Source organism: Lolium perenne, chromosome 4 (assembly GCF_019359855.2).
Source record: "Lolium perenne isolate Kyuss_39 chromosome 4, Kyuss_2.0, whole genome shotgun sequence".
Taxonomy (NCBI): domain Eukaryota; kingdom Viridiplantae; phylum Streptophyta; class Magnoliopsida; order Poales; family Poaceae; genus Lolium; species Lolium perenne.
The window spans coordinates 144,812,504-144,837,045 of NC_067247.2; the positions used below are offsets into that span (position 1 = coordinate 144,812,504).

The 24,542-nt window shown below is 47.4% G+C and overlaps 1 protein-coding gene and 2 long non-coding RNA genes across 5 annotated transcripts; all 3 read right to left on the reverse strand.

Annotated features, from left to right (window-relative positions):
* Window positions 1-6,073: 6,073 nt before the first annotated feature.
* On the reverse strand, window positions 6,074-14,908 carry LOC139829952 (uncharacterized). Of its 2 annotated transcripts, none has more exons than XR_011742871.1 (4): window positions 12,849-14,908; window positions 12,579-12,689; window positions 12,014-12,098; window positions 6,074-6,400 (listed from the first exon to the last, which is right to left on the reverse strand). It is a non-coding gene; the product is annotated as an uncharacterized lncRNA (long non-coding RNA). The 2 variants fall into 2 exon arrangements; XR_007846377.2 differs by lacking the exon at window positions 6,074-6,400 and adding an exon at window positions 10,469-10,700 and having other exon boundaries at window positions 12,849-14,907.
* A 999-nt stretch (window positions 14,909-15,907) lies between these two features.
* LOC127294126 (uncharacterized) lies at window positions 15,908-22,161 on the reverse strand. 2 transcript variants are annotated; one of them, XR_011742873.1, is made up of 6 exons: window positions 21,349-22,161; window positions 21,079-21,173; window positions 20,514-20,598; window positions 17,102-19,203; window positions 16,832-16,942; window positions 15,908-16,351 (listed from the first exon to the last, which is right to left on the reverse strand). It is a non-coding gene; the product is annotated as an uncharacterized lncRNA (long non-coding RNA). The 2 variants fall into 2 exon arrangements; XR_011742872.1 differs by having other exon boundaries at window positions 21,079-21,189.
* A 1,030-nt stretch (window positions 22,162-23,191) lies between these two features.
* LOC139839153 (uncharacterized) lies at window positions 23,192-24,151 on the reverse strand. The gene has a single exon (XM_071829198.1). It carries the CDS (start codon window positions 24,149-24,151, stop codon window positions 23,192-23,194), a length of 960 nt encoding a protein of 319 aa, XP_071685299.1.
* Between the last annotated feature and the right edge of the window lie 391 nt (window positions 24,152-24,542).

Sequence of the window (24,542 nt, forward strand, 5' to 3'; positions counted from 1 at the left end):
TCGGACCTAATAGGTGAGGGGCAAAGATCGTCCAACCCACGTCGAAACCTAAGACTCGAAGAAGCAGATAAGAAAAGATTCAAAACTCGCAAGGGTAAGAGGAGCAAGAATATAGATAAGGAGAAAAATCAGAACTAATCAGATCTATCCAACGAGTTTTCAGAAAATAGTTTTGACACTAGACACAACGTCCGTTGGCAAGGTTATCCTACAGGCTAGACTAGTGGGGTACCGTCAACCTGAGCTCTGATACCAACTTGTGACGCCCCGGAACCGGTACCATGAGGATCCCAGCGAACCCGCCGAAATCCGCATGATATCGATTCAGAGACGCCCTCCGACACGACGTGCGCGACGAATCACACACGTGATGCCAGAGGAATTAACACGAGCGGTAACATTACAACAGGATTACAATAGAGCCCACAAGAAACATATATTACAACAACGACTCCAACGAGTCAAGATACAAATATACAATACAAGGATCCAAATCATACAGAAGATCAAATACATCCGAGTACGGACAAGATACAAATTGGACTAAGAGTCCTGAAGATAACCAGTGGCGTCCATAACCCTGCCCAGGCCAAGCCGGAAGGGTAACCTTGCTAACGTCGTCATCTCGTACCTGTCAAAGTCGGGCCATCGGTTGCCGACAAAAGGGGGAGGAGACAAAAAGAAAGGAAGGCGAGGGTAAGTACCATTGGCACGTACTTGCGAGAAAAGACCAGCTATGCTCGCTGGTGGGCGGTATAAACTTCACCCGGCTATATGTGGAGTTTAGCGGCAGCAAAGCTACTATCCAATAGAGACACGCTACAACATCCGTCTACTCAGAGAAGATAAGAGAGCGCACAAGGTAACAGTTCTATACTCTGCAAACATAACACAGCCGATGCGATCCCCCTTCGCAAAGAGGTACTGGCAAAGGCACACACACTTTTGAAAAAGTTTTATTAGCAAATTATTAGCAACAACATAAAGGTGTAAGTTGTTCTATGATCAAGCTATACAATTCCAAGTCGTCCATAACCGCGGACACGGCTTATCGATAAGATGTACACCCTGCAGGGGTTGCCCAAATGTAACCATACGCATGCTCGAACCCACTTACTACAGGTGGAGTCTCACATCAAGACCGTTCCCAATGCAAGAGAAAGTTTAAGGGGAGCCACCCCACTAAGCTACCCGTGACGAAGTTCGGCCGTACTCCGATACGGACCCAGAGGTTTGTGCCAACGGCTAAGCTAAGTGTGAACAACCTGCTGTCGCTAATCGTTCCACGATATGAGTACAGAACATAATATAAACACCCGAAGGCAACAGAAGTAAATCGTGCATCGTGCATATGAGCAAATAAAACCAAGGTTGTGGCTCCCAATAAACAGACTCGAGGAAAGGTAGTGGGTGATGGGGGTCCCACTCCTCCACGTACGGGTAGAGCGCTCAATCTCGGAACAGATAACAAGAACTCGGGTCCTAGGGGACATTAGCAAGTCAAAGTTCCGATGCTTTCGCAAAGGGGCTCACGATGCCTCGCTTACAATTTTAGTTGTTAACAATAAAGTAAAGCATGTGTATCTCCAACAACTGATATAGCATGTGATACCCTCCCAACAAGATATCCCGAACATCTCGAGATATCAACAAGACCCTAAACTCGCCTACGACTCGCAAAGCTGGCAAACAACAAACAATAGGTAGGGCGAGGAGGTGTATCTCGGACATATAGGTAACAGGTGGATAGGACACGTGACACAACAGAATCGCAACACAAGGATAGCAATAGATCAAAAGAGCATGTAAAAGTAAAATAGGTGAAGGGGTGGGCTCGCCTGTAAAAAGCAGAAGAACTTGTCGGAGAACTCGTCGTATCTCACACACCACTTCGTGATCCTATCCGGGAAGAAGCAAATGCTGTAAAACATAACGCATGCAAGTCTTACTACTACGTCAAAAGAATCAGCATGATCATGATATAATATGCATGGCATGGCAAATATGATGCGATGCAACTTATCCATATTAATCGGAGTCGGAACCCCGAACAATCAAATTAGGTTTGGGGTTGCATTTCTACCGGCATAGTTAAGTGTTCATTAGCATGGCAACACATGGCATGGGTGAGCTACATCAATTTTAAACGGAGCGGGGAAAACCTAATTGGAATTCCGAAATACTCCGCATTTATATTTATTAGGTGCGATGCAAACTACAACGGTACATCATGATGCGAGATACAAGCAAGTATATAGATGACATATTTAGATTTCTCATATTTTTCTGATCAATTTATATATATAACTTCAGCAAGTACAAACATATTTATATAAAACAAAATAAAAGAAAGAAGAGGGCAGGCAGATGTGATACGGCAGGGTTCAGATAATTTTTCAGATGTAACTGGGAGGTGTTGTGACTTATCTGACGAAACTGAAGTGAAAAGCAGAGGCATGCCGGACGGAGAGTCAAAACACGATGGAATGGATAGGTAGCAACTACGCATGCAGACAGGTAGCTGGATCAATCGATCCCGTGTCTAGCTAGCTGAAACAAGTATGCTAGAAGGTGGATGGATGGATGGATGGAGATGCATACGGGGTGAAGCTAAGCAACCATGCAGCTAGCTGGGAATTGGAGTCTGCACTTGTGGATGGATCAAAGTATGTACTACCTGGAAACAAAAACAACACTGGCCACTTGCGTGGGAGCGGAACGACAACAAGGAGCAAAGCAGCAGGACACGAACATGTACAGGTGCGAACAGTTTTCGAACCAACTCTGCTAGGTTATACGAGCTGGACTTGGAGATGCACAACGACACGAACGAAAATAGTGGAGATGATGGTTCTGGCGATGAAGACCAACAGGGGCCGTGGTTGTCAGGCGGGAGACTAGACAACACACAGTTAACTGAACCCAAACGTATTTGAGCACTTGGCGACGATGTTCAGAAACGACGACAGCGTTCCAGGCATGATTAGAGATGAGGAAGGGGAATGGAACGGGGAGCTCACCGTGATGGTTCTGGTGGAGTCGGACATGCGCAGCGCAGCCGGGGACGAGGGCACGAACGGCGATGATGCTCCAGGAAGAAGAAAGGTAGAGGCAGCAGCGTCCACGGTTGAGGAAGATGAGGTAGTCGAAGGCGAAGCTCCCGGCTTGCGCTCCTGGTTGGAATCGAACGAGGAGAGCTCGCCGAACGCGTCCCCGGCGCTAGCCTGGCGCGGCGAGGTCCATGGCGACGGTAAGGACGGAAACTCCGGCGACATATGTCTGTTTGCCGAAACTCTGAATTTGATTGGGGAAAATTTTGCCTCGTCGCGTGGAAGAGAGGAAAGGGATGGCGGCGGCGCAGAGGAAGAAAAGAGATGGCAGCTAGGGTTTGAGGGGCTGCCTCGATTGGGATTTTGTGGAGGGGACAAGCGGGAGCAGGGAGCAGGTGGTGCGGTGGTGGAGGTCACGTTTTGTGTGTGTTGAGCATGAGGACAACCAGAGGAGCCTCTCCTAGTTAGCTGATTGAATCGGTTCATTGGGAGGAAATAAAAGGATTGGAAGGAAACTGCCTGTGCTTTTCTATTTGCTAGGATCTTGCAAAAGCAGAGAAGAAATAAGGGGAGAAAGATAGGAATTGAATAGAAAATGAAAGGAGGAAGACTTTGGCAGAACAATTGCAAAACTTCGTTTTAATTCAGAATAATTTAATGTTTGCAAATATTTTGATTTTAGAATTCTAAATGAAATAAGAATATGAGAGAATAGTTTTTAATATGAGATAAATAATAATGAAATAGGGTTTATTTAGAGGACATTTAAAAATAACTTCTATTTTGTCAAAGGCATGTATATGATGTATGCATGATGCGGATGACTTTGGAACGACTCGGAAAAAAAAAACAAGAAGCGGCGAAAAATCTAATATATGGTTTTTCCGGGTCGTTACAGTTAACTCTTATGCAAGACTTATTGATGCTTGTCTTGAAAGTACTATTCATGAAAAGTCTTTGCTATATGATTCAGTTGTTTACTCATTGTCTTTACCATTGCTTTGGATCGCTGCATTCATTACATGTGCTTACAATAGTATTGATCAAGATTATGATAGCATGTCACTTCAGAAATTATCTTTGTTATCGTTTACCTACTCGGGACGAGTAGGAACTAAGCTTGGGGATGCTGATAGGTCTCCAACGTATCTATAATTTCTTATGTTCCATGCTACTTTATTGATGATACCTACATGTTTTATACATACTTTATGTCATATTTATGCATTTTCCGGCACTAACCTATTAACAAGATGCCGAAGAGCCAGTTGCTGTTTTTGGTTTCAGAAATCCTAGTAAGGAAATATTCTCGGAATTGGACGAAATCAACGCCCAGGATCTTATTTTTCCACGAAACTTCCAGAAGTCCGGAGGAGATACGAAGTGGGGCGACGAGGCGCCCACACAGTAGGGCGGCGCGGCCCAGCCCCTGGCCGCGCGGCCCTGGCGTGTGGGGCCCTCGTGGCGCCCCCTGACCTACCCTTCCGCCTACATAAGCCTTCGTCGATAATAGTTCCAGTACCGAGAGCCACGATACGGAAAACCTTCCAGATACGCCGCCGCCGCCAATCCTATCTCGGGGGATTCAGGAGATCGCCTCCGGCACCCTGCCGGAGAGGGGAATCATCTCCCGGAGGACTCTTCACCGCCATGGTCGCCTCCAGAGTGATGTGTGAGTAGTTCACCCCTGGACTATGGGTCCATAGCAGTAGCTAGATGGTCGTCTTATCCTAATTGTGCTATCATTGTTGGATCCTGTGAGCTGCCTAACATGATCAAGATCATCTATCTGTAATGCTACATGTTGCGTTTGTTGGGATCCGATGAATAGTGAATGCTATGTTATGTTGATTATCAATCTATCATCTATGTGTTGTTTATGATCTTGCATGCTCTCCGTTGCTAGTAGAGGCTCTGGCCAAGTTTTTACTTGTAACTTCAAGAGGGAGTATTTATGCTCGATAGTGGGTTCATGCCTCCATTAAATCTGGGACAGTGACAGAAAGTTCTAAAGTTGTGGATGTGCTGTTGCCACTAGGGATAAAACATCAATGCTATGTCTAAGGATGTATTTGTTGATTACATTACGCACCATACTTAATGCAATTGTCTGTTGTTTGCAACTTAATACTGGAGGGGGTTCGGATGATAACCTGAAGGTGGACTTTTTAGGCATAGATGCATGCTGGATAGCGGTCTATGTACTTTGTCGTAATGCCCAATTAAATCTCACACTACTCATCATAACATGTATGTGCATTGTCATGCCATCTTTATTTGTCAATTGCCCAACTGTAGTTTGTTCACCCAACATGCTTATTCTTATCGGAGAGACACCACTAGTGAACTGTGGACCCCAGTCCATTCTTTACATCGAATACAATCTACTGCAATGCTCGTTCTACTGTTCTCTGCAAACATCATCATCCACACTATACATCTAATCCTTTGTTACAGCAAGCCGGTGAGATTGACAACCTCACTGTCACGTTGGGGCAAAGTAATTTGGTTGTGTTGTGCAGGTTCCACGTTGGCGCCGAAATCCCTGGTGTTGCGCCGCACTACACTCTGCCGCCATCAACATTCAACGTACTTCTTGGCTCCTACTGGTTCGATAAACCTTGGTTTCTTACTGAGAGAAACTTGCCGCTGTACGCATCACACCTTCCTCTTGGGGTTCCCAACGGACGCGTGCTGTACGCGTAACAAAGCAATCAGAGTTCTTGTCGAAGGCCACGACGCGGGCAAGGCTGAATTAGCCGAGACGGCCGCGGAAGTCCGCGTCGAGCATGATGTTGCTGGCCTTGATGTCGCGGTGGAGCACGGCGCGTTCGCACTCATGGTGGACGTAGTGGATCAGGCTGGCGGCGATGTCCGTGATCACATCATAGCGTGTCTTCCACTGGAGAATTGGATGCTGCTGGTGATGTTTCTCACGGAAGAGATGTTGGTCCAGGCTGCCGTTGGGCATGTACTGGTAGATGAGGAGGAACTCTCCGTTCTCTTAACTCCAGCCCGAAACATATTTTTTTAAATGGGGAGTTTAACCCTGGCTTCTGCATCATGATGATGCACACGGCCTTTTATTAAAAAAGTAGGAGTATAAGGTCTTACATCACGAACATCTCAATCATCGCCTACAGTTGATACAAAAATCAACCACCGAAACAAAAGGAACATAGTAAAACTACACATCACTGTAGTCTCCTAGTATGACGCCAGCCAGTCAGGCATAAGATATCCTGAGCGACCGTCTGGAGCCGTGTGCATCCAGAAACCATGGCATCCCGCTGTCCCTCCGGCGAAAGGAGAGCCCATAGCTGAACCCAGTGTGCCATCATATGTATAACCTGCAAGTAATGAAAAGATTGTTTCTTATTAAAAATAATATCATTTCTCGCCCTCCAAATAAACCAACATAAAGCAGAAACCCCAATACGAATGAAAGCTTTAGATTGTCTATCTACTCCATTTAACCAATTACCAAACATATTTGTAATAGTGGTTGGAGGTGAAAGAGCAAAAGTGAAATTGACCGTACGCCAAAGAAGTTTAGCTAATGGACACTGAATGAACAGATGTTCGAGGGTTTTCTGTTCCCCACAAAAAACACACTTCGTACATCCGTTCCAATTCCGCTTAGCTAAATTATCTTTAGTCAGTAAGACCTTATTACTAAGAAACCACATGAATATTCTAATTTTTAAAGGGACTTTCACTTTCCACAAATATTTTCTCAGATAAGGAGTGTGATCGCTCACAAGGTCCCCATACATAGATTTCACCGTAAATCTACCAGTTGATGTCAAACCCCAAACAAAGTGATCCTGGTCATTATTTAGATTGACCCTTATTAGTTTTTGACATAATTGTAACCATAAAGTCCATCTGTTTCCCAACAAGACCCGTCTGAAACGAATATTCAGCGGAGGTTGCGCCAACACATGAGCTACCGTTACATTCTTATGACGCACAATATTATATAACGACGGATATTGATTTGCTAGAGAGGTTTTCCCTAACCAAATATCCTCCCAGAACCGAGTATTCATTCCATTTCCATTTTTTTTAAAAAAACTCTAGTAAAAAACTCATCCTTCACTCGCATTAATCCCTTCCATAAGGAAGAATCAGTGGGCTTAGGTTGAACTGCCGATAGGGTCTGGTGTCTTAAGTATTTATTGTGTAACAACTCCTGCCACACCCCATCCTCATTAAGCAACTTAAAAAACCATTTACTCAGCAAGCATTTGTTTTTAAGTTCGAGAACCTCAATACCTAATCCACCTTGGTCTTTAGGCCGACAAACAATATTCCATTTTGTCATCCTATATTTTTTCGTATTTTCATCAGATTGCCAAAAAAACCTAGATCTATAGAAATCCAATCTTTTCCTTACCCCAACAGGTATCTCTAGAAAGGACAGCATGAACATAGGTAAACTAGTTAACACTGAATTAATAATGACCAATCTATCTCCATATGACAATAACTTTCCTTTCCAACATCCAAGTTTGCTTTCAAACCGTGTCTCAACTGGATACCACTCAGAATTTCTAAGTTTTCTGTAATGGATAGGAATGCCTAAATATCTAAAGGGAAGCGATCCAGCATCACATCCAAAGATCTGCTTATATTGATCCTCTTCATCCTTTGCCTTTCCAAAACAGAAGACGTCACTTTTATGGAAGTTAATTTTAAGTCCCGAAAGTTCTTCAAAGATACATAAAATTAACTTCATGTTTACATCTTTGATGAGTTCATGTTCCAAAAATAGGATCGTATCATCGGCATATTGTAATATGGAGATGCCACCCTCAACAAGATGAGGGATGAGCCCTCCAACTTGACCATCATTTTTTGCTCGTTCAATTAAGATGGCAATCATATCTACTACAATATTGAACAACATTGGGGACAAAGGATCCCCTTGCTGCAATCCTTTCTTTGTTTGAAAGTAATGACGAATGTCATCATTTACCTTCACTCCCACTCCCCCCTTGCACAAATTGCTGAATTAAGGTACACCACTCTGTAGCAAAACCTTTCATTCTCAAAGTTTGTTGTAAGAAAGACCACTTGACTTTATCATACGCTTTTTCAAAATCAATCTTAAATAATACCCCATCTAGTTTGTTAGTGTGCAACTCATGAATCGTCTCGTGAAGAATGACAACCCCTACTAAAATATTTCTACCCGGCATAAATGCAGTTTGTGTTGGTCTAATAACTTTTGGGGCAATCCCCGTTATTCTATTTGTTCCTGCCTTAGTAAAAAATTTGAAACATACATTTAATAAGCAAATGGGTCTATATTGTTGTATCTGTACCGCATCCTCTTTTCTGAAACAGTTTTTTTCCTTTGTATTTAATAATAGACTCTAGACATTGTTTTTAGAGTATGCATTAGTATTTTTTCGAGATAAAAGAGTTAACGGAAGATTAAAATTTTGAAGTAGAGGTTCGGAAGTAAAGTACCAACGTAATTAATGATGAAGAATAATTACTATCAGATGAGTAACATCCCTCAGAAAAATATCGTTATGTTAAAGTTGAAAATTTGCATTGACAAATAATTTTCGGGGAAACAATTACTTAACGGTCCTGAAAAATTAATGTTAAATAGATAATATCGAAAAAAATACCGCCAAGGTTTTTAAAAATCAGTGACAAATTACGGTAATTTTGAGTGATTCGAACTGTTTCGAAGACCCAACATGCATTTTTTTGCATGGGGCTCTTTCATAAACTGATTTTAAATCAATTAGTTCACCATAATTTTTATCTACAGAACATAAAGATAATGAGATGTCTCCTATGCTTTGCTTGATTATTTGCCAAAGTTAAATATTTTCACTATCAGTAATATAAAATCCATGGAAAAAGTTATAAGAAAATATTACTTTAAACAAGAAAAGAAAAGCAGACCCAGAGCATTAACAGTCCCCTAGAGGGCTCTCGTGCGAGAAAACATGCTCAGCTTTTAGATAGTGTTTTATTTTTATAGGGAAAAGTACTAATATATGTTTAGGTTATCGCGCAACAATGCAGTTAGTAACCAATAAAGCTACTTAACCGTACAACTATGCCCGGCTCGGAAGATAAAATACAAATTTTTATAGTAAATGATGTGTTGTTGGTAGGAAAAGTAAAGCAAAGGGGCCCCGTGCCCGTCCACCAGTCTAACCAGAAGTAGGTCATCCGCCCACTGTTAACCTGGTACTTCGCGCCCAATTTGAAGTACAATTTGATCTTCTGGATGGCGTTCCAGAATTGTGATCCTTTGGTGGGTACCAGTGGGGAGAATAAGTCGTGGTCCCCCAGGTACTTGGCCCTAAGAAGGTCTGCCCATAGTCCTTCCTCATTCTGATAGATCTTTCAGATCCATTTTAACATTAAGGCGATGTTCATGAACTTGGTGTTGAGGATTCCCAATCCTCCAAACTCATGCGGTTTGCACACCGTGGCCCAGTCCACCATATGGTACTTCCGTTTGGGTCCCACTCCCTCCCAAAAGAAGCGGGACCGGTGTTTGTCCATCACCGCATGTGTCGTGTCATGCAGCAGATAGAGACCCATAGCGAACAGCGGAAGGCTGGAGAGGCAAGAGTTGGTGAGCTCCAGTCTGCCGGCTGATGCAAGAAACAGACCCTGCCAAGGCTCCACCCTATGGCCCACCTTCTCAGTGAGGAAGTTCCAGTCCGCAATGGAGAGGGAGCGGTCACTGATAGGTAAGCCGAGGTAGTGTAACGGCAAGCTCCCCAGTTTGCAGTTAAGGGCGTCAGCCACCCTCTGACGTTCCAGGTCGGGGACCCCTGTCACAACCACTTCTCTCTTAGCGAAGTTAATCTTAAGCCCTGACATGTTCTCAAAGCAGAGAAGCAGAAGCTTAAGGTTGGCCAACCCCATATCGGATGGCTCGAGCAGAATCAAGGTGTCATCCGCATATTGGAGTCCACCATAAAGTCGAACAGGATCGGGGAGAGAGGGTCCCCTTGCCTCACACCCCGCGCGTTCCGGAAGTTCTCCCCGATGACACCGTTCACGTTGACCGCGGTCTGGACACCCGAGACCAGCTGCATTAAGCGGTGAACGATCATGGGGGAGAAGCCTTTCCTCAACAGAACTTCTCTCGGGAAGTCCCAGCTTACCCGATCGAAGGCTTTCTCAAAGTCTAGTTTGAGGAGGAGGCCCTTGAGTTTCTTAACCCTCAACTCATGGGCAATTTCATGGAGTGCGAGCACTCCCTCGTGCAGGCACCTCCCTGTGACGCCCCGGAACCGGTACCATGAGGATCCCAGCGAACCCGCCGAAATCCGCACGATATCGATCCAGAGACGCCCTCCGACACGACGTGCGCGACGAATCACACACGTGATGCCAGAGGAATTAACACGAGCGGTAACATTACAACAGGATTACAATAGAGCCCACAAGATACATATATACAACAACGACTCCAACGAAGTCAAGATACAAATATACAATACAAAGATCTGAATCGTACAGAAGATCAAATACGTCCGAGTACGGACAAGATACAAATTGGACTAAGAGTCCTGAAGATAACCAGTGGCGTCCATAACCCTGCCCAGGCCAAGCCGGAAGGGTAACCTTGCTAACTCGTCTTCATCGAACATATCTTCATACCTGCCCGGTTATATCCCGTAGAAGCAGCAATAAGTACGAGTTCGTACTTAACAAGACTTCAAGACGTATAAGCATTCGTCAACCAGTCGTCCTTTGTACTTGAGGCACACAGGGGACTTAGAGGACGCAAGAGGAACGTCATAGGCAATATGGTGGGGTTAAGCGGCAGCGCGCAAGCACTAAAAACCTATAGAGACACTCTACAACATTCGTCTAATCAGAGGAGATGAGAGAGCACAAAAACTAACAGTTCTATACCCTGCAAACATAACACAGCCGATGCGTTCCCCCTTCGCAAAGAAGTACTTACAAAGGCACTCACACGGTTTTCAAGTTTTAACCAGTTATTATTTGAGTTGTTCTATCTTACTACGCAAGTTATTAGTATTGAAACAACAGGTGTAAGTTGTCTATGGTCGAGTCATACAGCTCCAAGTCGTACATAACCGCGGACACGGCTTATTGATAAGATTGTAACCATGCAGGGGTGCCCAAATGTGCCCACACGCACGCTCAACCCACTTACGACAGGTGGATATCACGACACGCACTCTCCTTCACTACAACAATGTCCAGGAAGCCACCTAACTAAGTTAACCCGTTTCGGAGCCCGATCGAAACTCCGACGCGGACTTAGCTGTTTGCGTCTACGGCTTTCGGATGGAAACAGTGCCCGCAGGGTGAATCCATCTTCAGCAATACGTACCGCATCCTACGAGCGTGCAAGAGACAACGGGGTTAGAAGGCAACACGCCTTCCCCAAAAGTAACATCATATCATCTGACCACAAAGAAACAAGCTTGCACACCCGGGAGAAACAAAACAAACATCCAAACTAGTTGTGGCCACTGGACAAAGCTGTAGATTCCGGCAGTGGTCGAGGGGAGACCCGGTAAGCATACCCACGTGTGGTTAGAGCGCTCAGTCTCGGAACAGATAACAAGAACTCGGGGTCCTAAGATATTTAGGAAACACAAGTGAGCCGTCACAAAACAAGCAGCTGACCCACCGATGCCTCCGCTAAACAAATGTCAACAACTAAAGTAACCATGATTCTTCCCAACATATAACCCGATAAGATAACAATAACGGTGACGAGATAAAACAGCACTAGCATGCACTACGACTCGCAAGGACAGACTCGATAACCAAACAATAGCCGTAGGAGGTGGTGGTGGCAATATGGGCTGCTTGAGGTAACAAGTGAAAAGGACACGTGACAAGAACGCAACTTAAGGATAGCATGAGGGAGAAGGCAAAATAAAATAGGTGAGCGACTCCTGCAGGGACAGGAGTATAGGGGAAATGCTTGCCTGTTAAAGCTTGCCGAAGAACATCCGGAGGACTCGTCGTATCTCACCACACCACTTCGCGATCCTATCCGGGAAGAAGCAAATGCTGGAACACACAACGTATGCAAGTCTTACTACTACGGTTAACGAAGATCCAGCATGATCAAGATGATATGCATGACATGGCAGATATGATGCGATGCAACTTATCCAATTTAATCGGAGTCGGAACCCCGGACAAACAATTTAGAGTTGGAGTTGCATTTTCTACCGGCAATTTTAAGTGTTGGTTAGCATGGCATAACATGGCAGGGGTGAACTACTTCAAAATTAAACGGAGCGGGGAACCGTAGCCGATAATTCCCAAATACTCCGCGTATATGTTAGGTGATAATGCATAACTATCATCGGACGACATGATGCAAGATGCAAACAGATGTATGAATGGCATATTCATGTTTCTTATGTTTTTCTGATCAATTTTCATATATAAAACACTTTGTTTCGAGTTATAGTTGAAGAGATGTGAATTTTGAAGTTTAAAACATTTCCAGAAAACAAAGAGTAGAGGCAGAGCTTTTCTTACCCAGGGAGTAGCCGGCCACCAAGGTAGACAGGCGGATCCAGACGGTTACTGCATGCTGACCGGGTCAGAGGCTGCTGATTTGGCGCCGGTAGACGCTGACAAAGGGGCCCACTGTCAGGTCAAAAGAAAAGAATTAAAAAGAAAGGATGGGCTTTGCATTGAACGGGATTAGAGCCTGGGTCTCCTGGTTGGATTCGCAAGAAACAAACCACATGGGAAAACTGAGCTGATTACGACATGATACATGCGCAAGGGAAAGATGACCCGTACCTAAAGCTTAAGCTTTGGATTGCTGTGTGCGAGGTGAAGCTGCGGCATGCAGGCGCACACGGCCGGAGACGGCGTTCCTAGCGACGGGATCGCGGATGTCGGAGACGATCTTGACGGCGCACGGCTACGAGCAGCGGAGGCTGGCCAGCGTTCTGGACGAAGTAGAAGACGAAGGGCGGACGATCCTGGGGCCGGAGAAGCGGGCAGGCAGGTCGAGGATGTTTGCGTCGAGGATGCTGATGCCGGCGACGTGGAACAGAGCGGCCCAGGGTGAGCTCGCAGTGAAGAGAAACGCGGTCGGAGACGGCCTCTGGTCCGCGTCTCGTGCGAGGACGCACCGCATGGCCGCGCGACGGAGAACGGAGGAACGGCGATAAGCGCTGCCGGCGGACGACGATCTTGGCGGAGGCGAGCGCCGGCGAAGACGTTGCAGGTGGATACACGCACGAACGCAGAAGGTCGCGGTTCGAGGACGAACTTGCGGAGGCGAAGTCGACGGGGACGAAGTGATGCCTGAGGCGGCGACGACGGAGGCTGCTGCATGCGCTTGTGGAAGAGGACGGCGACGAGCGGTTGCCGCCGGACGCGGAGCGCGTGTGCTGACTGCTGGCAGGAGGAAGAAAAGGAAGGGAGCGGCGGCGGTAGGGGAAGAAACAGAGCTAGGGTTGGATGGGACAGCAGCTGCTGGTTTTTTATAGTGAAGGAGGCGTCGGTGTCCATCAGTAGGGAAGCGACGTGGAGGCACTTCCACCATGCCGTACAGGAAGAAGAGAATATGCCAAGGAGGATTAGAGTGGGTGGGCTCTGGCTGCTGATTCGGTGGCGATTTTTCTTGGGCTCAAACATTATGGATCAAAAGATGTACACACTCGGCCCTTCAAGACTTCAAAGATAGGGAGATGGAAAGAAGGATGAAGACACGCCAGTGCAACGTTTTCAGAAACTAAACCTTGTATTTGGATTTGAAAATAGCTTTGCAATTTTTATTTTTCAAACTATTTGGTTTGGGATTTTGATAAATAAGAATAGACACTAGGGAGGGTTTACATATAGAAACCATATGAGAGGGGAATAAAATATTTAGGGTTTTATAAAATAGTTTTATTTTGTTAAAACATGGATGATATGATGCATGATGCATGATGATGCACAAAATAAAAAGAACAAACAAATCTAATAGGGGTACTACCCGGGGCCGTTACAATCGACACCACTAACAAGGAACCTCGCCCCGAGGTTCCACGTCAAGCCAAGGGGAAGTTGGTTAAACTATCGAGTCTTCTTGTACCATGTTGACAATCACCCGACCTCGAGGTGGAACCTTCTTCTGGCGATGTGTTGATCTTCTCGACACCACTAACAAGAATTCTTGCTCCATGAAGGAAGGTCGACACCACTAACAAGAAGTCGTTGTTCCGCTGTTGATGATGCGCTTCTGTCGGATCCTCCGAAGATCGAACCTATTAGGTGAGGGGCAAAGATCGTCCAACCCGCGTCGGAACCTAAGACTCGGAGAAACTCAGATAAGAGAGAAGACTCAAAACTCGCAAAGGTACGAGGAGAAAGAACAGAGGTAAGGAGAAAAATCAGAGCTAATCAGATCTATCCAACGAATTTTGGAAAATAGTTTTGGACGCTCTAAACTCAATGACCATTGGCAAGGTTATCCTACAGGCTGGACTAGTGGGTACCGTCAACCTGAGGCTCTGATACCAACTTGTGACGCCCCGGAACTGGTACCATGAGGATCCCAGCGAACCCGCCGAAATCCGCACGATATCGATCCAGAGACGCCCTCCGACACGACGTGCGCGACGAATCACACACGTGATGCCAGAGGAATTAACACGAGCGGTAACATTACAACAGGATTACAATAGAGCCCACAAGATACATATATACAACAACGACTCCAACGAGTCAAGATACAAATATACAATACAAAGATCTGAATCATACAGAAGATCAAATACGTCCGAGTACGGACAAGATACAAATTGGACTAAGAGTCCTGAAGATAACCAGTGGCGTCCATAACCCTGCCTGTGCCAAGCGGAAGGGTAACCTTGCTAACTCGTCTTCATCGAACATATCTTCATACCTGCCCGGTTATATCCCGTAGAAGCAGCAATAAGTACGGGTTAGTACTTAACAAGACTTCAAGACGTATAAGCGCATTTGTCAACCAGTCGTCCTTTGTACTTGAGGCACGCAGGGGACTTAGAGGACGCAAGAGGAACGTCATAGGCAATATGGTGGGGTTAAGCGGCAGCGCGCAAGCACTAAAAACCTATAGAGACACTCTACAACATTCGTCTAATCAGAGGAGATGAGAGAGCGCAAAAACTAACAGTTCTATACTCTGCAAACATAACACAGCTGATGCGTTCCCCCTTCGCAAAGAAGTACTTACAAAGGCACTCACACGGTTTTCAAGTTTTAACCAGTTATTATTTGAGTTGTTCTATCTTACTACGCAAGTTATTAGTATTGAAACAACAGGTGTAAGTTGTCTATGGTCGAGTCATACAGCTCCAAGTCGTACATAACCGCGGACACGGCTTATTGATAAGATTGTAACCATGCAGGGGTGCCCAAATGTGCCCATACGCACGCTCAACCCACTTACGACAGGTGGATATCACGACACGCACTCTCCTTCACTACAACAATGTCCAGGAAGCCACCTAACTAAGTTAACCCGTTTCGGAGCCCGATCGAAACTCCGACGCGGACTTAGCTGTTTGCGTCTACGGCTTTCGGATGGAAACAAAGGTGCCGCAGGGTGAATCCATCTTCAGCAATACGTACCGCATCCTACGAGCGTGCAAGAGACAACGGGGTTAGAAGGCAACACGCCTTCCCCAAAAGTAACATCATATCATCTGACCACAAAGAAACAAGCTTGCACACCCGGGAGAAACAAAACAAACATCCAAACTAGTTGTGGCCACTGGACAAAGTCAGAGATTCCTAAAGTGGTCGAGGGAGACCCGGTAAGCATACCCACGTGTGGTTAGAGCGCTCGGTCTCGGAGCAGGATAACAAGAACTCGGGGTCCTAAGATATTTAGGAAACACAAGTGAGCCGTCACAAAACAAGCAGCTGACCCACCGATGCCTCCGCTAAACAAATGTCAACAACTAAAGTAACCATGATTCTTCCCAACATATAACCCGATAAGATAACAATAATGGTGACGAGATAAAACAGCACTAGCATGCACTACGACTCGCAAGGACAGACTCGATAACCAAACAATAGCCGTAGGAGGTGGTGGTGGCAATATGGGCTGCTTGAGGTAACAAGTGAAAAGGACACGTGACAAGAACGCAACTTAAGGATAGCATGAGGGAGAAGGCAAAATAAAATAGGTGAGCGACTCCTGCAGGGACAGGAGTATAGGGGAAATGCTTGCCTGTTAAAGCTTGCCGAAGAACATCCGGAGGACTCGTCGTATCTCACCACACCACTTCGCGATCCTATCCGGGAAGAAGCAAATGCTGGAACACACAACGTATGCAAGTCTTACTACTACGGTTAACGAAGATCCAGCATGATCAAGATGATATGCATGACATGGCAGATATGATGCGATGCAACTTATCCAATTTAATCGGAGTCGGAACCCCGGACAAACAATTTAGAGTTGGAGTTGCATTTTCTACCGGCAATTTTAAGTGTTGGTTAGCATGGCATAACATGGCAGGGGTGAACTACTTCAAAATTAAACGGAGCGGGGAACCGTAGCCGATAATTCCCAAATACTCCGCGTATATGTTAGGTGATAATGCATAACTATCATCGGACGACATGATGCAAGATGCAAACAGATGTATGAATGGCATATTCATGTTTCTTATGTTTTTCTGATCAATTTTCATATATAAAACACTTTGTTTCGAGTTATAGTTGAAGAGATGTGAATTTTGAAGTTTAAAACATTTCCAGAAAACAAAGAGTAGAGGCAGAGCTTTTCTTACCCAGGGAGTAGCCGGCCACCAAGGTAGACAGGCGGATCCAGACGGTTACTGCATGCTGACCGGGTCAGAGGCTGCTGATTTGGCGCCGGTAGACGCTGACAAAGGGGCCCACTGTCAGGTCAAAAGAAAAGAATTAAAAAGAAAGGATGGGCTTTGCATTGAACGGGATTAGAGCCTGGGTCTCCTGGTTGGATTCGCAAGAAACAAACCACATGGGAAAACTGAGCTGATTACGACATGATACATGCGCAAGGGAAAGATGACCCGTACCTAAAGCTTAAGCTTTGGATTGCTGTGTGCGAGGTGAAGCTGCGGCATGCAGGCGCACACGGCCGGAGACGGCGTTCCTAGCGACGGGATCGCGGATGTCGGAGACGATCTTGACGGCGCACGGCTACGAGCAGCGGAGGCTGGCCAGCGTTCTGGACGAAGTAGAAGACGAAGGGCGGACGATCCTGGGGCCGGAGAAGCGGGCAGGCAGGTCGAGGATGTTTGCGTCGAGGATGCTGATGCCGGCGACGTGGAACAGAGCGGCCCAGGGTGAGCTCGCAGTGAAGAGAAACGCGGTCGGAGACGGCCTCTGGTCCGCGTCTCGTGCGAGGACGCACCGCATGGCCGCGCGACGGAGAACGGAGGAACGGCGATAAGTGCTGCCGGCGGACGACGATCTTGGCGGAGGCGAGCGCCGGCGAAGACGTTGCAGGTGGATACACGCACGAACGCAGAAGGTCGCGGTTCGAGGACGAACTTGCGGAGGCGAAGTCGACGGGGACGAAGTGATGCCTGAGGCGGCGACGACGGAGGCTGCTGCGTGCGCTTGTGGAAGAGGACGGCGACGAGCGGTTGCCGCCGGACGCGGAGCGCGTGTGCTGACTGCTGGCAGGAGGAAGAAAAGGAAGGGAGCGGCGGCGGTAGGGGAAGAAACAGAGCTAGGGTTGGATGGGACAGCAGCTGCTGGTTTTTTATAGTGAAGGAGGCGTCGGTGTCCATCAGTAGGGAGGCGACGTGGAGGCACTTCCACCATGCCGTACAGGAAGAAGAGAATATGCCAAGGAGGATTAGAGTGGGTGGGCTCTGGCTGCTGATTCGGTGGCGATTTTTCTTGGGCTCAAACATTATGGATCAAAAGATGTACACACTCGGCCCTTCAAGACTTCAAAGATAGGGAGATGGAAAGAAGGATGAAGACACGCCAGTGCAACGTTTTCAGAAACTAAACCTTGTATTTGGATTTGAAAATAGCTTTGCAATTTTTATTTTTCAAACTATTTGGTTTGGGATTTTGATAAATAAGAATAGACACTAGGGAGGGTTTACATATAGAAACCATATGAGAGGGGAATAAAATATTTAGGGTTTTATAAAATAGTTTTATTTTGTTAAAACATGGATGATATGATGCATGATGCATGATGATGCACAAAATGAAAAGAACAAACAAATCTAATAGGGGTACTACCCGGGGCCGTTACAATCGACACCACTAACAAGGAACCTCGCCCCGAGGTTCCACGTCAAGCCAAGGGGAAGTTGGTTAAACTATCGAGTCTTCTTGTACCATGTTGACAATCACCCGACCTCGAGGTGGAACCTTCTTCTGGCGATGTGTTGATCTTCTCGACACCACTAACAAGAATTCTTGCTCCATGAAGGAAGGTCGACACCACTAACAAGAAGTCGTTGTTCCGCTGTTGATGATGCGCTTCTGTCGGATCCTCCGAAGATCGAACCTATTAGGTGAGGGGCAAAGATCGTCCAACCCGCGTCGGAACCTAAGACTCGGAGAAACTCAGATAAGAGAGAAGACTCAAAACTCGCAAAGGTACGAGGAGAAAGAACAGAGGTAAGGAGAAAAATCAGAGCTAATCAGATCTATCCAACGAATTTTGGAAAATAGTTTTGGACGCTCTAAACTCAATGACCATTGGCAAGGTTATCCTACAGGCTGGACTAGTGGGTACCGTCAACCTGAGGCTCTGATACCAACTTGTGACGCCCCGGAACTGGTACCATGAGGATCCCAGCGAACCCGCCGAAATCCGCACGATATCGATCCAGAGACGCCCTCCGACACGACGTGCGCGACGAATCACACACGTGATGCCAGAGGAATTAACACGAGCGGTAACATTACAACAGGATTACAATAGAGCCCACAAGATACATATATACAACAACGACTCCAACGAGTCAAGATACAAATATACAATACAAAGATCTGAATCATACAGAAGATCAAATACGTCCGAGTACGGACAAGATACAAATTGGACTAAGAGTCCTGAAGATAACCAGTGGCGTCCATAACCCTGCCCAGGCCAAGCCGGAAGGGTAACCTTGCTAACTCGTCTTCATCGAACATATCTTCATACCTGCCCGGTTATATCCCGTAGAAGCAGCAATAAGTACGAGTTCGTACTTAACAAGACTTCAAGACGTATAAGCATTCGTCAACCAGTCGTCCTTTGTACTTGAGGCACGCAGGGGACTTAGAGGACGCAAGAGTGTCATAGGCAATATGGTGGGGTTAAGCGGCAGCGCGTAAGCACTAAAAACCTATAGAGACAATCTACAACATTCGTCTAATCAGAGGAGATGAGAGAGCGCAAAAACTAACAGTTCTATACTCTGCAAACATAACACAGCCGATGCGTTCCCCCTTCGCAAAGAAGTACTTACAAAGGCACTCACACGGTTTTCAAGTTTTAACCAGTTATTATTTGAGTTGTTCTATCTTACTACGCAAGTTATTAGTATTGAAACAACAGGTGTAAGTTGTCTATGGTCGCGTCATACAGCGCCACGTCGTACAACACCCCGGCCACGGCTTATAGATAAGATTGAAACCAGGCAGGGGTGCCCAAAGGGGCCCACACGCACGCTCAACCCACTTACGACAGGTGGATATCACGACACGCACTCTCCTTCACTACAACAATGTCCAGGAAGCCACCTAACTAAGTTAACCCGTTTCGGAGCCCGATCGAAACTCCGACGCGGACTTAGCTGTTTGCGTCTACGGCTTTCGGATGGAAACAGTGCCCGCAGGGTGAATCCATCTTCAGCAATACGTACCGCATCCTACGAGCGTGCAAGAGACAACGGGGTTAGAAGGCAACACGCCTTCCCCAAAAGTAACATCATATCATCTGACCACAAAGAAACAAGCTTGCACACCCGGGAGAAACAAAACAAACATCCAAACTAGTTGTGGCCACTGGACAAAGCTGTAGATTCCGGCAGTGGTCGAGGGGAGACCCGGTAAGCATACCCACGTGTGGTTAGAGCGCTCAGTCTCGGAACAGATAACAAGAACTCGGGGTCCTAAGATATTTAGGAAACACAAGTGAGCCGTCACAAAACAAGCAGCTGACCCACCGATGCCTCCGCTAAACAAATGTCAACAACTAAAGTAACCATGATTCTTCCCAACATATAACCCGATAAGATAACAATAACGGTGATGAGATAAAACAGCACTAGCATGCACTACGACTCGCAAGGGCAGACTCGATAACCAAACAATAGCCGTAGGAGGTGGTGGTGGCAATATGGGCTGCTTGAGGTAACAAGTGGAAATGACACGTGACAAGAACGCAACTTAAGGATAGCATGAGGGAGAAGGCAAAATAAAATAGGTGAGCGACTCCTGCAGGGACAGGAGTATAGGGGAAATGCTTGCCTGTTAAAGCTTGCCGAAGAACATCCGGAGGACTAGTCGTATCTCACCACACCACTTCGCGATCCTATCCGGGAAGAAGCAAATGCTGGAACACACAACGTATGCAAGTCTTACTACTACGGTTAACGAAGATCCAGCATGATCAAGATGATATGCATGACATGGCAGATATGATGCGATGCAACTTATCCAATTTAATCGGAGTCGGAACCCCGGACAAACAATTTAGAGTTGGAGTTGCATTTTCTACCGGCAATTTTAAGTGTTGGTTAGCATGGCATAACATGGTAGGGGTGAACTACTTCAAAATTAAACGGAGCGGGGAACCGTAGCCGATAATTCCCAAATACTCCGCGTATATGTTAGGTGATAATGCATAACTATCATCGGACGACATGATGCAAGATGCAAACAGATGTATGAATGGCATATTCATGTTTCTTATGTTTTTCTGATCAATTTTCATATATAAAACACTTTGTTTCGAGTTATAGTTGAAGAGATGTGAATTTTGAAGTTTAAAACATTTCCAGAAAACAAAGAGTAGAGGCAGAGCTTTTCTTACCCAGGGAGTAGCCGGCCACCAAGGTAGACAGGCGGATCCAGACGGTTACTGCATGCTGACCGGGTCAGAGGCTGCTGATTTGGCGCCGGTAGACGCTGACAAAGGGGCCCACTGTCAGGTCAAAAGAAAAGAATTAAAAAGAAAGGATGGGCTTTGCATTGAACGGGATTAGAGCCTGGGTCTCCTGGTTGGATTCGCAAGAAACAAACCACATGGGAAAACTGAGCTGATTACGACATGATACATGCGCAAGGGAAAGATGACCCGTACCTAAAGCTTAAGCTTTGGATTGCTGTGTGCGAGGTGAAGCTGCGGCATGCAGGCGCACACGGCCGGAGACGGCGTTCCTAGCGACGGGATCGCGGATGTCGGAGACGATCTTGACGGCGCACGGCTACGAGCAGCGGAGGCTGGCCAGCGTTCTGGACGAAGTAGAAGACGAAGGGCGGACGATCCTGGGGCCGGAGAAGCGGGCAGGCAGGTCGAGGATGTTAGCGTCGAGGATGCTGATGCCGGCGACGTGGAACAGAGCGGCCCAGGGTGAGCTCGCAGTGAAGAGAAACGCCTCGGAGACGGCCTCTGGTCCGCGTCTCGTGCGAGGACGCACCGCATGGCCACGCGACGGAGAACGGAGGAACGGCGATAAGCGCTGCCGGCGGACGACGATCTTGGCGGAGGCGAGCGCCGGCGAAGACGTTGCAGGTGGATACACGCACGAACGCAGAAGGTCGCGGTTCGAGGACGAACTTGCAGAGGCGAAGTCGACGGGGACGAAGTGATGCCTGAGGCGGCGATGACGGAGGCTGCTGCGTGCGCTTGTGGAAGAGGACGGCGACGAGCGGTTGCCGCCGGACGCGGAGCGCGTGTGCTGACTGCTGGCAGGAGGAAGAAAAGGAAGGGAGCGGCGGCGGTAGGGGAAGAAACAGAGCTAGGGTTGGATGGGACAGCAGCTGCTGGTTTTTTATAGTGAAGGAGGCGTCGGTGTCCATCAGTAGGGAGGCGACGTGGAGGCACTTCCACCATGCCGTACAGGAAGAAGAGAATATGCCAAGGAGGATTAGAGTGGGTGGGCTCTGGCTGCTGATTCGGTGGCGATTTGTCTTGGGCTCAAACATTATGGATCAAAAGATGTACACACTTGGCCCTTCAAGACTTCAAAGATAGGGAGATGGAAAGAAGGATGAAGACACGCCAGTGCAACGTTTTCAGAAACTAAACCTTGTATTTGGATTTGAAAATAGCTTTGCAATTTTTATTTTTCAAACTATTTGGTTTGGGATTTTGATAAATAAGAATAGACACTAGGGAGGGTTTACATATAGAAACCATATGAGAGGGGAATAAAATATTTAGGGTTTTATAAAATAGTTTTATTTTGTTAAAACATGGATGATATGATGCATGATGCATGATGATGCACAAAATGAAAAGAACAAACAAATCTAATAGGGGTACTACCCGGGGCCGTTACACTCCCTTTGATGAATGCCGATTGGCTGCGGTCGATCGTCCTATGCGCTAGAGGGGCAAGGCGGGTAGCGTAAGCCTTAGCGACGAATTTAAAAATAACGTTGATTAGAGCGATGGGTCTGAACTGTTTGATGGTATCCGCCCCCTGAACTTTCGGAATGAGAGAGATGACTCCAAAATTAAAGCGCGCGATGTCAACCCTCCCTAGGGCGAAATCTTTCAAGATCTGGAGGATAGGTCCTTTAAGAATATCCCAGAATTTCTTGAAGAAAAGGACCGGTAACCCGTCAGGGCCAGGGGCCGAGTCCGGTTTCATGCCCGCGAGCACCTCGTCCAGCTCGTCCGGAGTAAAGGTGAGCTCCAAGCTCCTGTTCTCCTCATCGGATATCCTTTTGCCAGATGGCCAGAGGTCCTGAGCTAGGGAGAAAGCCCTTTCCTCCCCCTCAGCGCCCATTAAACCCTGGTAGAATTGGTAAACATGCCCCATCAGCTCGGCATGGTCTGAGATCTCCCCATCATCGGTCACCAGGCGAGGGATGAGGCACTTCCTACGTCTCCCGTTGGTGAAGGCGTGGAAGAAGGCAGTGCAGGAATCCCCTTTAAGGGTCCATTGGAGTCTGCTGCGTTGTCTCCAGTAGTCTTCCTACGCGCCGTCCAGCTGCACAATCTGATCCTCTAGGAAGTAGCGGTGAGCCCAACCCTCCTCATCAAGGCCAGAGGAGTCAGCAAGAGTGTCCAGCTCCTTAATCTGGGCGAGGAGGTTATCCCTAGCCTCCCTCTTCTGTTTTCCTAAATTGGCCCCCCACCCTCGGAGGTGTTGGCAAAGGCATCTCGCGATGCACTGCCAGACGTCAATGCTGCATCGGTGAGGCCCCCGCTCTTGGATGCAGAAGATCAGTTTATCTTTGATCATCTGCTCAAAGCCGGCTACCCTAAGCCACCAGGATTGGAAGAAGAATCTCGCCGGCCGGCGAATCCCCTGTTCACCATCATCAAGGAGAAGGGGGTTGTGGTCGGATCCCACCTGAGTGACCGCCGTAAGAGAGCACAAAGGGAATAGCGTCTCCCAAGAAGTGGAGACGAATACCCTATCCAGGACCGAACGGATGGGGGAGAGTTGCTTGTTGGTCCAGGTGAACCTTGCTCCAGTTCTATTGAGCTCTCTAAGGGAAAGGGCAGCGATGGCGTCATTGAATTGGCGCACCCTTGGCCAATTGATATTGTCATTGCTCTTATCCCCGGTACCCCGAATAAGATTGAAGTCACCCCCAACAACAAGAGGGAAACTACAACTCTCCACCTCGGAAGGAAGCTCATCCAGGAACTCCCTAATCCTAGAGTGGTCCGCGGGGCCATAGACTAGGATGCAAGTCCATTTGGCTCTGCGGCTGCGATGGAAGAGGTCGGCACTGATGAAGAACCGCCCCTTCCTCCAGGTCCCCACCTCGAAGCAATCATCACGAAACCCCAGGAGCATCCCCCCGGATTGTCCCGAGGCCGGCAGCCAGTTCCAGCGGAATTGGCCACCACACTCCAGGCTCCTGAGCTCCGAGTCCGAGAAATCCTGACGGACCGTCTCTTGCAGGCCAAGAATGTCGATCATGTCGCGTTGCATGTAATCACGGAGTTGGGTGCGACGCCCTTGTCCCCCAAACCCCCGCAGGTTGTAAAAAAGAGCTCTCATTTGGGAGCCCGTTTTTTGTACTGTCTCTTGGAGACAGCCAGGGCAGGGGCCTTAGCACAAGTTCGCCTTGGGCGGGAGCGAGGCGGCGCTGGATCCTTGCCAGCCCCCGCGGTGAGCGCTGGCACCGGGGTCCCTTCCCCAGGCGTGCCCGGCGCAGCAGGAGGCGAGGCCAGGCCCTCGGCCGGCTCCACCCTAGGAGCCACCTCTACCGCAGCATCCGCCGCAGCCTTGGCCGCCGTCGCAGCCTTGGCCTCCAGCTCAAGGCGGCGCGCAGTTTCAGCAAGCGCGGCTTGCACCTTCTCTTTGGCCC